At 44.4% G+C, this 13,897-nt stretch overlaps 1 protein-coding gene across 2 annotated transcripts in view; it reads right to left on the bottom strand.

The window, feature by feature from the left end:
* LOC130117974 (short transient receptor potential channel 7-like) overlaps nt 1–13,897 on the bottom strand; it is a 114,644-nt gene that overhangs the window by 42,048 nt on the left and 58,699 nt on the right. For both annotated transcript variants that reach the window (XM_056286263.1, XM_056286270.1), the window contains exon 7: nt 7,122–7,386. In XM_056286263.1, the coding sequence (XP_056142238.1) occupies nt 7,122–7,386 (265 nt within the window). The remainder of the gene's footprint in view (nt 1–7,121; nt 7,387–13,897) is intronic.

Below are 13,897 nucleotides of genomic sequence, written 5' to 3'. Positions count from 1 at the left end.
CTGGGACGGCTCGGAAGAGTTGGGCAGTATAGTTAGTATAGTTGGATGGGTACAATTGAGGAGAAAGGGGGGTGGGGGGATCCACAAAAAAAAAAGTATTGTTAAATAGAAAAATTTACTCAAGTACTGTAACAAAGGTGGTTGTAAGTGGTCACTTTCCACCTCTGTCCATCTGTCCAGTCCCTCCTTTTGAGATCGTGTCTCCTCGCCTCACTTTGACACAGCTGTGCTCCACCAGCTAAGCTGATAATGAGCACTCACGCAGCCTTACCATCTAAAGCTAACAACTTCTGATTTTCCCCAGCCCCACATCTATCTAACACCCCTGCCTCTTACCCATCCTCCTATCATCCCCTTGTAAACCTCTCCTCTCTTCAACCAGAATCCTGGCCATCTAGTCCCATGTTCCTCAACCAGCTCTTAGACTCTATTTCACAGTCACAACTCTCTCTCTCTCAAATTTGATGTGCATTACACTTATTTTTCTTCCCAGCCTCTCCATCATACCGGTTGTCTGAGTGCCATCTCTTATCCAGCCCAATGTTCCCGCTCTCCATTTACATTGCATTATATGCCTTTGTCCTGGGCTTTAATCTGATATGCCGTATGCCACTCCTCATAGCTTGCCCCATTGTCTCAGCTCTCCTTGTGCCTGTGACTGCCTCACAATCCAATTCAAACTGCCTCATTGGTATGACTGGAAGAGCAGGACGCATGTTGCTAAAGCAACATCATGGTATGAATCAATACCACGTAAACAAGCCACAGGGTGCAGTACATATCAACTTGACAGCTAAAGAGAAAATAATAAAATGATTTCTTTCTCAAATATGTCAGTATGTTTCTGGATACATTAGTTGTTTTCTCTTTTCATTCCGTTATTTTCAAATGGTTTGCAATAAAATGTGCAAAAAATGTGCAGTTAAAAGTGCAGCTCAGAGCTGTATAACCTGGTGATCTCTCTCTCTCTCTCTCTCTCTCTCTCTCTCTCTCTCTCTCTCTCACACACACTCTCAAATTCAATTTACTTTATTGGCATGACTATAACATAACTCTCTCTCTCTCTCTCAGGCTTTGAATTGACCTGGGGTCCTGTGATGGGCGATGGACTCTTTTTCCCACCATGTTAATGTAAACGACCTTTGTTAAATATTGTTAAAAAAAGAAAAAGGATGTCATTGTTAAACAGAACTAAAAAATTCTCTCTCTCGCTCTCTCAAACACACTCTCTCTCGTTCTCTCTCTCCATTCCCTGTTGTAATGAGTCTACTTAGTTTGTGCTTTGTCTGCTTTGTTTTCGCTGTCTCTGTGTGTGTCTTATCTGTCTGTCCAACTGACCTTATGTCGTCCTCTCCTATCCTTCTCCCTTTCTCTCACTCTTTCCTGTTTTTCTTCCTATTGTCTTTGTGTCTGGCTGCTCCTCTCTCTCGTGTGTTGTGTTGACAAGCAGCCAAGCCACAAGGAGCATCTCCTCACCATTCCTCCTCCTTTCTCTCCGTCGTCCCTCCTTTGCTCTATTCTCTCCTAACAATGCACCTCATCTTCTTACCGCTTTTCTTTTTTTTTGTCAAAGCCAATGGTGACTAATTAACTCAACTTCACTCTTTTTTTATAATTACCCTGATTTTTTTTATATTTCCCATCCAGTGCCCCCGTTTTCATTGAATTCAACTTCAAACGATTTTAAACTTCCTCCCTTGCAAATCTCACTCTACCCTTACTTTCCTTTCTTGTGCCATCTCTCTTTCCCTTGCCTCACGTTCACTACCAGCCTTTCCCATCCTCCGTCTCTCCTCCTATGTGCAGTGTTGTCATGCATGGATGACTAGAACACAGAGACAGGTCCGCTGCTCCACCACCCGTCTCCATCCAGAATTCTGATAAAACTGGCCAGTGTGTATGTGAGAGAGAGAGAGGGAGAGAGAGAGAGACAGAGCGAGACAGACAGACAGACAGACAGACTGACAGAGAGCCCGGCAACCCTGCTTCAACATAGCTCCCCACCCCACCCTATCCAAACTGAATGGCCTCTCCTGGGGTATCATTACTACCATCACCTGGTTCCTTTGCACGCACACACGTACACACACACGCATGCACACACACATGCACACAAGTGTGCACATACGAAAGAGGCATAGAAAGACATTTATTTACATGGACAGACACACACATCATAAAGTCACAACAGTGAAAGGACCTTGATTTAGTAGGTTTAGTGTACCACAGACCTAATGAACACATGGTTAATAACATTATGACATTAAATATTATTCATACAGTAAAAAAATTGCTTGTATTTTTAGCTCATCCAGGCATATTTTGCTCCACACAAGATCAGACTGCCCCCTAGTGCCAAGGCTGAGAAAAGCAGCAAAACGATAAACGTTCCCTGCAATGCATTTCTATGCAGCTCCCATCACCAGACTAAACTATTGATAATCTGTCAGAGACACAGCAACACAACACCTCCGGGAGGTGAAATCAAATGGAATTATTCTGCCAAAAGTTTAACTATTATTTTGTCTAGATGCAGAGTCAAGCAATGTTAAGAAAAGGACAGTTGTGGTTCCCATTTCAAACCTGGGTTCAGTGGACTGATTTTGACAGTGGCCCTGATTCTGATCCTTAAAAGCTACAAGCACCAAGGGAACATTGTACTGATTGATTCACTGATGATCTAAAAGTCAAATGATGATTACTTCCTTCCATCTGCTGGCCACTTGGTCTTTTTTGTCATGGTTCCAGGTTGGTTATCAGGAATCATTTCTTGACTGCCAAGTTGATTGCATGTCCCCTATGTCTCTCCTTCTACCGCTCTCCGTGTCTGTCTGTTTAGCCCTTTTGTTAGTCTGTCAACCCATTTTGATGGTCTCTTATTCTGTCTCTTTGTCTTCCTGGGTGTGTATTTGTATGTTTCATCGCTGTTGTGCTCGTCTGTCTGACTGCATGGTGCTCATTCTGTCTGTGTGACCGTCTGTCTATCACATATCACGTCTGCATGTCTTATGGTGTGTTTCTATCTAGTTACCCACACAGAACACGGAGCCCAAAAAAACCAAAACCTAAACCGAGCATGAACTGGACAGACGCAGGTGGTCACAGACATGGAGACAGGCGAGCAAGCAGGCTGGCGTCTACGACATTGACAGAATCACTGACTGTGCAGCTTGCCAAAAGCAATCAGCCCTGTCGAGGAAAAGAGAAAGCTCTAAATTGACTTCGAAACAAGTGTGACCCATCGGGCAAAGTGGGACAAAGCGAGTGATCAGAATGAAAATGTTCTAATTTGGTCTGCCTACGTCTGAGGATGTCCTCCTGCGGGGACAGGGATGGTGTGAGGCAACGGGGAGAGGAGGCCGCAGATGAAAAAAAAAATCGTTGTGAGATGGATGAAGACAGACACGCTGCCTAGAATAATCTGTCAGAGCCTAAAGATGGATGGCCTACCTAATAACAACCAGACTGACAGTGAGCGATCCCCAATCTCCCTCACTGCAGCTAATGGGGAAGGATAGGACAGGCAAGGAGATGGGTATCAGGTATATAACACACAGCAACATGCAACAGGTTTGCAATGGACACTGAGGTAATAGCACAGATTAAATGCACAACCCTGTGTTGATTATGGTGTGAAAGAGGATTGAAGCCATTTGAGAAAACCTGAAAGTACTTAAGACACGTGTTACATGGCTCAGTCATCATGTGACTGCACTGGATACTTTACTGTGGAGAATTGCACAAAAGGCAGAGCTCGCGGTAAACGTTTATGCAAATGTAGTGCTGATAAATAGTGGATTCAGTGTCCCCCCCCCCTTTTCTCCCCAATTGTATCCGGCCAATTATCCAACTCTTTCTTTCTGTCTTTAATTTATTTCTGATTTCTCCCAATTTAGTGGCCAATCGATCCCTATTTTTAATTCAAACACCCACCCTCGTACTGCATGCGTTCGCCAACTGCATCTCTCCGGCCGGCAGTCTCGAAGGAGACGCCTCCCCACTTTCGTGACAAGGCGACTCCAGGCCGAACCACTGCTTTTCAGACACATACAGAGACACATTCACGTGACAAACACAAGCCGACTCCACCCCCCTCCCTAAGACAGCGTTGCCAATGATTGCTTCTTCATCGAGTCCGGCCATAGTCGGATCTGACGAGACCGGGGCGCGAACCCCAGACCCCAGTGGGCAACTACATCGACACAAAGCCGATGCTTAGACCGCTACACCACCGCGGACCCCAATTATCCAACTCTTCTGAGCCGTCCCAGTTGCTGCTCCACCCCCTCTACCGATCCGGGGAGGGCTACAGACTACCACATGCCTCCTCCGATACATGTGGAGTCGCCAGCCGCTTCTTTTCACCTGACAGTGAGGAGTTTCCCTAGGGGGACATAGCGCGTGGGAGGATCACGCTATTCCCCCCAGTTCTCCCTCCCCCAAAACAGGCACCCTGACTGACCAGAGGAGGCGTTAGTGCAATGACCAGGACACATACCCACATACGGCTTCCCACCCGCAGACACGGCCAATTGTGTCTGTAGGGACACGCGACCAAGCGGGAGGCAACACGGGGATTCGAACCGGCGATCCCTGTGTTGGTAAACAATTGAATAGATCGCTACACTACTCGGATGCCCTGTGGATTCAGTGTTTGAACCACAAAGCATGCAAGTGCTGAATGTGCAGAATCTGTCAATGGCAAGTGACCATTTAAAGGCTGCATTGCTGGATGTCACACAACTTCCTCTGGCTCAATGACTCCAAATCTGAGGTCCTTTTATTCGGCCCCCTAACCTAACTGGCGAGCTGCAAAAGAGTCTAGGGAACCTGTCCTCCAATGTCACACACTCTGCCCACAATTTGGGTGTCTTTTTTGACTCCGAGCTCTGTTTTGACACACAAATCACTAGGGTAGTACAGTTTTGCAAATTAGGAACATTGCAAAATTTTCTATCTCAAACGGACCTTGAAAAAGTCATCCATGCATTCATCTCATCATGTCTGGATAATTGTATCTCCCTGTATTCAGGGCTCAGTTGAAAGTCCATCTCCTGCCTCCAGCTCATCCAAAACTCTGCTGCCAGACTGTTAACAAATTCCAAGAGACATGAACACATCACTCCCTTCTTGCAACGCTTCACTGGCTACCTGTTAGGTATAGGATGGATTTTAAACTTTTACTAATTACTTTTAAAGAGATACTTCCATGCTGTTTCTGAGCACATTTTGAACATGAGTGGTTTGTATTATAACTGAAAGGTAGGTGTGGTTTTGATTGATTTGATTTCATAGCTATTGGCTACTGAAATTCAGGGCAGTTGTACAGTTGTATGGGTGTGGCTGGGTGGGCTAAACACTGGGGCTAAACTGCTTGCCGTAGAAAAACGAGAAGTTCACTGACAGCCCCCTTCCTGCTCTGTCGTCATTTTACCAAAAAAAAAAAGAAGAAAAAAAAAGCGAGCGACGAGACCACCGACAACAGCTTTGAGGTTCAGGATGTGGAAGTGGAAGACAATACCTCTTTCTCAGTGGAAGTTGACTACTTGCCTCACGAATATGTTGCTCAGCCAATACAGCCGTATTCCTTCGAGCCACTGGCAGCAGCCGCAGCAGTAGCCTGGCCCAGCTGTACTGGCTGAGCAACGTGTTCGCGAGGAGAGGACCGGGGAAGCAACCAAATGGTAAAGCCTAATGTTACATAGCTAAGTTAGCTTGTTTGTCTGTCTAGTGACGTTACTATTGAATACATTCAAATACACAGCAGAACCCACTTCAACTCGAACTAGCAAGGAAGCGGGGGGGGGGGGGATGCGTCTCTGCTTTTATAGTGTCCCGCTACGGACATGCCCTCTATGCTAATGGTAATTTGTGATGGAGCAAGTTACCACATTTTCGCCAACTGGAAATCAGTTACTCGGCCACCAATATCACTCTGGCCATAAATGTGATTTTAGGGCTACCATTTGTCTCATCACTCACATCCACACTCCTTATATCGAATAACAACAGCAAAAGTCAGATTTTGATTCAAGTATCTCTTTAAAGCCCTACATGGCCTTGCTCCTACATATATCACTATTTACTCACACCCCATGGGCCTGGTCGCTGTTTGCGCTCCTCAGGCAGGCCCCCCCCCTTTTTTTTTCTCCCTAATTGTACTTGGACAACTACCCCACTCTTCCGAGCCGTCCTGGTTCCTGCTCCACCCCCTCTGTCAATCTGGGGAGGGTTGCAGACTACCACATGCCTCCTCCGATACATATGGAGTCGCCAGCCACTTCTTTTCACCTGACAGTGAGTTTCGCCAAGGGGACATAGCGTGTGGGAGGATCATGTTATTTCCCCCCCAGTTCTCCCTCCCCCTGAACAGGCACCCTGACCGACCAAAGGAGGCACTAGTGCAGCGACCAGGACACACATCCACATCTGGCTTCCAACCCGCAGACACGGCCAATTGTGTCTGTTGGGATGCCACACCAAGCCGGAGGTAACACGGGGATTTGAACCACCGATCCCCGTGTTGGTAGGCAACGGAATACACCACTACGCTACCCGGATGCCCCTGCTCTCACTTTTTTAACTGTAGAGAACGGGAGTGAAAAAAAGCAATAACTGCCTGACAGTCATGATTTTTTTTAATTTATTTTTTTTACTATGGAGCTTTGAGGGGGGAAATTCTGAATGGCCCGTCCACTCTTTCCCTTGTTAAATCTAAATCAACAGTTTAACAGTCAGCACTATGCCTTTGGGCAGCTCAAGGTTAGATCCTTGCCACTGACATATGACCAAAACATTCAAATACACCAAGCATACACACTTGTCAAGGAGGAATTGTGGCAACAATGAACAAGTCCTTTGTACCCTCTGAGGTCTTATATGACCAAATAGTGCCAATATAGGGGCACATGTCACGTTGGTATTTTTTGTGTGCATATATGATTTTGAGCTCATGTGTGTGGATATGATGTAAGTGAGTGGAAGAGATAATGATACAGAGAGAAAGACGTGAAAACCGTGCAGGAACATGTTCATCATGAAGTCACATGCTTTCAATTCCCACCACACCACCTCACACAAATCAGTCCCAAACACACTTGCTGCCCCCAGCAATGACTTACGTGGTGAAGGCAGGGTTGTACTTGGCCCCCAGATAGTAGGAGTACAGGTTGAACATGCCAATCATGAAGGCAACAAATACCATGATAAAGATGACCATGAACTTGAAGATGTCCTTGACAGTGCGGCCCAGTGAGATCTGCAGGGGCCCAAAGCTCTCGTTGGCCGGCAAGATGTAGGCAATGCGTGAGAAACTCAGCACCACGGCGATGGCGTACAGACCCTCCGAGATGATCTGAGGGTCCGATGGACGCCATTTGTTCCTGGCTAGAGATTGGGTAGGGAGGGGCAAGGGAGGAGGAAGGGCAAACGAGGGAGGGAAAGACACAGGGAGTTTAGTACTACTACTGCTGCTGCTACAGAGCAAAATCAATCCCAATGTCCATCCATCTGATCGTTCTTTTGTTTATTGTTTCATATCCTTCATTTAACCATGCAGCATCCATGAGAGCCGAATTGCTCTTTCAAGAGAGACCTGAGGACAAAAAAAAAACAAAATCAAAAAAACATTTAAAAAAATGTAAAAAAGTACAAAAACAAAACAAAACAATCCCAAATCTATCTTTCAAGACAGACCTGGTGAGATACCTGGGGACAAAAAAAGTCAAATAAATACATGAATAAACAAACAAACAAACAAATAAATAAATACATTTTAATTTAAAAATTTTAAAAAAAATTTTTAAAAATAAAGTAAAAATGACAGATGAGTACAAACCAAATAATCTGATAATCAACGTTCAACAAGCAATGACAAATTAACACAAACAAAGATAAAAAATAATATGAGATTAAAGCTTTAGTGGGAATAAACAATTCGAATTTCAATCCCTTAGCAATTCATTCCTCTTGCACAAGGTGCAAAGCAGCAGAAACTAGTTACATCGAGATCAGTACACAGGTGTGGAGTATCTCAAGATAACTAGTCCTGAGATGTGGTATGGAAATGACTGGATTTGATGGCAAACAGAGATGTTAGATATCTGGGAAGCTTTGACAGCAGACTTTCATAAAAGAACAACACACAACCCATCCCTTCTTGGTGATAATGAAGACTACTCAACTTTTTCATAAAAATAACAATGCTCATCATTCCTCGCCTTTTATTTCCAGCCACAAAAGGCAAGGCATTGTAATAAACTAGGTTCAATGTCTTCAATGTGGAGGAGTGGGAGAGGCTGCATATAAACACCAACATATCAATTTAGTTGTTTATCTACTATATAAATATGTGTGTGTACTATATATGTGTGTGTGTGTGTGTGTGTGTGTGTGTGTGTGTGTGTGTGTGTGTGTGCGTATGCTTCAACCATCACTTGCACTCTCCAACATTGAAATCTGAATCAAAACCAGCCCAATCTGTCAGCATGCCATTTATTACATGCAATATACAATAACTGCAATAACTGAACATGTGAGCATGCTGCTGCATCTTTTTCTCAGTATACATCTGCTATATTTTATTTTTCTACCAAAGCTCTTGGTCCACCCTGCTTTTATGTACATCTCTTTATTTCTTTATTCTTTTTCTCTTATAGGCACCAAGTACTTTGGTTTAGTTTAGTTATTTATATTTTGTATATTCTTTAAAGTTTTTCTTTAACTTTATATTCTTGCTATTGTGTGTATTTTTGATTCTGTGTGCTTTTGGATAATGTGAGCTATAATGATGATTTAATTTCTCTATCTATCCATCCATCCATCCTACCGACTGGATTACTGTGCCAGAAAACCACCAGGACTACCTCCCAAACACCTCATTGAACTGCAAATCATCCAAAACTCAACTATTCATATCCTCATTCGCGCCAAACCTGCCAACCGCATCACTTTCATTCTCAATCAGCAACACTGGTTTTACTGCACCAATCTCCCATCTCCAGCTGGTTGCATAGAGGTCTAAAGCGTTAGACCAGTTTATAGTTTTAGTCCATGGGCCAGAGCCCAAAATTTCCTATTTCGGTACACTCAAGGTGGCAAAACTTACTTATAATTTTTGAAAGGATCCATGTCTGTAGATGATATTTTGGTATGATAACCATTCCTGAGTGGCAGCTGTATCACAGTTATCAGCTCATGAAGTTAACCACCCCCTAAAGTAAATTGCATTTTAGACGCTGGTGCATATCCTGGTTTAGCCTCATGGTCAGGACATTTTTCAATGTTCTATAATATTGTCTTTGGTATCATTTTAAAGGGGACCTTCTTAGCTTTCATTCAAGCCCTGTTGTGGATATTTATCACAAATATAGAGGTCACTTGAGCTCTTCAACCCGTCAATAACACACATCTTTCTGCAATGTTCGCCTAAACTATATACTTTCTTTTAGCCCTGTGGCATCTAGGAATATCAGGGACACAAAACACAAAAACTGGAATACTCACAGGACTGTAAAGACTCAGGAAATGTATAATATACCCATACTATTTCATTGTGTGAGGTGATTGTGAACCTTAAATTAGAAGGGCATTATTACTAAGAAACTAACTAGACCAAAGCCAGTTAGTCCATGGGTCAGACCAGATATCGATATCACCCAAGGTGACACAACTTCACTGGTGCCATTTTATTTGGTACACTAACAGAAGTAAAATAATACATGATAACCTTTCCAAATGAGCAGCTATTTCATTTTTCTTTCAGGAAACCTGTTTCTGTGCCTCTCACGATTGTGTATTTGCCCAGATTTTTACAAATATAGCATTTCAACACCCCTGGTACTGATTAGCCTAGCTTAAACTCTGGGACAGTTCTTAGTTGGCCAACAACCAAGGATAACCAGTACTGTGTACTTCCATTCATTGTGCTAAGCTAGGCTAACGTGCAGCCAGATAGCTTTCTACTAAACACATATAGAGGAAACTGGTATCTATCTTCTTGTCTCACTCTGGAGAAGATTGTAAGCTAATTTCCCATAATGTTAGCATGTTCTTTTAATGTATATGTTAATATGATTAGTTAAAGTGGCTACGAGGAACTTTCATCTTGTGTTGATTTTAGCAGCCTCATGTGGACAAAATACAGCTGTTGCATAGCAACTAGGTAATGTATCTATTTGTGGCTATGTAAGATAAATAATGGTAATATGACGCTGGTGAAGCAAAGTAAACTTTGTTTTAGTAGTGTTCATACACCTAAGTTACATGTATTTGTTTGTATGTGGCAGGTGAAAACTGACTGAATATGGCCACTGGTGAACAAGCAAGTTTTTACCCAATACCAAAGCGCCCACGGGTGGAGTGCATTATCCACTGTTCTGATGATACAGATAAGCTGGTTTCACTACAAAGTGTCGACTCATGGAGAACTCTGCTCAGGGCAGCTCAGATACGAAATCATGCACCAGTTTTGAAACTGGCAAAAGACATTCCTGAGGGACAGATTCCAGCAATCTACTACCACAGAAAGTGTCGCAGTATCTTCACTATGAAGCAAATTCTTGATGGCCTCCTTGCAAAAGAAAAGAAAAGTTGTGTCTCTGCTGAAGAGAAACAATCTAAGAGAGTAGCTCGACATGCTCCAAGTACATCTAGGACTTATGATGCAGAGTGCATATTTTGTCAGAAAAACAGCAAATATTCCAAGAGACAGAATACGAGAGAAGTACTGGTGCAGTGTCGAGAACTGCGAGCTGATGCAAAGATCAGGAGTGCAGCCACAAAGAAAAGGGACAGCAGAATCCTTGCCATTGTGAGTAGAGACCTTGTAGCAGCTGAAGGGCACTACCACAGGTCATCCTATAGACTTTACACCAAAGAAGAGGTTTCCAAAGGAGAGGTTGCCAGCAATGAAGATGATGATGCTGCAGCCCAGTATGAAGCTGCTGTGAATAAGGCATACAATGAGCTGTTCCTCTTCATCAGGATGGAGCTTTTTGGCAATCCTCAAGTGATGACAATGACTGATCTCTCTTCTAGACTGCTAGCTTCAATGAACTCCCAAGGCATTGCCCAAGTCAAGGAATCAACCAAGAAGCACATAAGGCGAAACCTGGAGAGTGAGTTTGCTGGAGCCTTGCAGATATTCCCTGATGAGAAAGGAAAATTCCTCCTCTATCCCGATAACTTGTCCATGAGGGAACTTGCCAAAGAAAATCAGTCTCTCAAAAGGGAGCTGCAGACCCTGAAAAGTGTCAGTGCACAAGATGTTATAGCCAAAGCAGCCATCAAATTGAGAGCAGACATTAAAAGTCAAGATGTTCCTCAAACCTGGCCGCCTGAAGTCAAACCAGAAGCAGAATGTCCTACCATTCCAGAGTCGCTCATTATCTTCCTGTACTCTCTACTCACAGGCTCAAATGATCCTGATCATGCATCCCAGAGAGTGCAGTGCCTTCTGCAGTCATTTGGCCATGACATAGTATATGCAGTGACATGTGGAAATACCAAGCCTTCCAAGCACATTGTTCTGCCATTCAGTGTCAAATCGTTGACAGGAAATGTAGAGTTGATAAACATCCTCAACCGACTTGGTCACAGTGTGTCCTATTCACAGATGGAAGAGATCAACACTGCCCTGTGTCTCCAGAAACTCTCATCATCAGGGAGTGGCATTGCCCTTCCAGCTAACATCCATCCTGGCATATTCACAACTTTAGCCTGGGACAATATCGACCGTCTTGAAGAAACTGTCAGTGGTGAGGGAACATCTCACAGAGTCAATGGGATTGCTGTGCAAGCAAAGCCAGTCAACCCACTTCCTGTCCAACCCATGCCCACTGTTCCCAAAACAAAGAAGAGAAGCATTGATGGACCCCCACCAATGTTACCAACTTACAATGCTGGACAACGGGTATGGCCACCACAAAGCAAAAAGTCAGATGCCGATACTGCAGCCAATACTAAGCTTGCCAGAAAGAAAAACCTTCTTTGGGTCCTAGCACGCATGTCACAACAAGAATAACAGTCAGTCAGCAGCTGGACAGGCTTCAACATCCTGACTCGAGGAGAGATGACGGTCATACCCGACAATATAGGCTATCTGCCTACCATCAATGCTCCAGCGACACAAATGTCTACTGTCAACGAGGTGCTTAACCAGTCACTGAGCATCATGCAGTGCTTAGGCCTGAGGAAGATTGTCTCTGTCTTTGACCAAGCCCTGTATGCGAAGGCTGTCGAGATCACATGGAAACACCATGACAAGTTCCATGATATCATCGTTAGGCTTGGGGTATTCCACACCATCTGCACACTGCTGGCAATAATAGGAAAGCGTTTCCAAGATGCTGGACTCAAAGACCTCTGCATTGAGTCTGGCATGATTGCAGAAGGCTCAATTGCTAGTGTTATGGATGGCCGCAAGTACAACAGGGCAGTGCGACTACACAAGCTCCTGTATGAGGCTCTCATGCGACTGACCTTGAATGGTTTCCTGTCCTGGTTGGAAGAAACTCACAGGAATGACATGGTTCACCTGAATGAGACACTGAAGACCATTGACAGCCTTGGGAAAGAAGTCTCACAACATGCTTTGAAGGAGGTCCTCGAGAACAGCTCTTGTACACGCATCATGGATCTATTTGAAGTCTACCGTGAGTTCCTTAGAGTTGGAAACGGCAGCCTCTCGAACTTCTGGATGTCCTATTTGGACATGGTTGAAATCTTGTTGGGGCTCATCCGAGCATCCAGAGAGGGAGACTGGATGCTACACTTGGCTAGCATTTGAGCAATGATCCCATGGTGCTTTGCTTATGACAGGATGAATTATGCACGCTACCTCCCCTACTACTACGCCCAGATGTCTGAGCTGCCCATCACACACCCAGATGTGTACACAGAATTCATGGAAGGAGGCTTCTCAGTCCAACTGGGCTCCACCAATCCCTTTGGCCGAATCCCTGTTGACCAAGCTATAGAAGAAACGGTGAACAAAGACACCCAAACAGCTGGAGGGACAAAGGGATTCAGCTTGAAGCCAGGAGCTGTGACCAAATATTATCTCACAGCTGAGTATAGAAGCATGTACCTCAGACAGCTGAGAGACCTGACAGGTCAAGGCAGGTGCAAATGGTCTCATCCAGATCTACAGAGTCCAAGGATCAAGAGAGATGAAGCAGATGTCCAGTCTCTCATGGACCTTATGGAGAATAACTGGCTCAATCCTATGTCCCCTGATGAGATTGATTTCGTTAGCCTCTCCACTGGCAACATGGCTCCACCTGATGTGACCATAGATCTCTTGAGAGCTCTTGAGAAAGGAGAAGAGGCCTACCAAGCATTCCAGCAAACAAGGTTAGATGCAGACCCACCACCTGTGAAATTCCACGACAAGATGACCAAGCAAAGTCTGAAAACATTCTCCAATGTCAGCACAAAACAAGCTCATGGAAAGAAAGCACAGGATGTGGTTCTGAAGGCAGATAGAAACCTTTTCAGTCACATGATCCTGGTGGCTGAAAGCAGGAAGGTGAATCTGAAGGATGTCCTTGCCTACCCATTGGGCCCACTACCATGGGCACTGGCAAATGCTGATGGGTCCTTACGAAAAACAAACAAGGCTGCACTTGCCAGAGAGCTTGAAAAGAATGTATCTCCTGCAGAAGACATCCCAATCCCATCTACTTCCATCATTGATGGGATGAGCCTGGTCCAAAAAATGAATGGCAACAACAAAACCTTTTTTGCACAGGTGGCAGAGTCAGCCTTGACCCAGGTCCTCCATGAGGGAGCACAGAGTGGGAGGATTGATGTTGTTTTTGATGTCTATCACCAGACTTCGATCAAAGATGCTGAACGACTGAACCGGGGTGGAGACATCACTCTCCAGTACAAGAAT

Source organism: Lampris incognitus, chromosome 1 (genome assembly GCF_029633865.1).
Source record: "Lampris incognitus isolate fLamInc1 chromosome 1, fLamInc1.hap2, whole genome shotgun sequence".
Taxonomy (NCBI): Eukaryota; Metazoa; Chordata; class Actinopteri; order Lampriformes; family Lampridae; genus Lampris; species Lampris incognitus.
The sequence above is the reverse complement of the archived record's forward strand: the minus strand, read 5'-3'. Positions and strand labels throughout refer to the sequence as shown.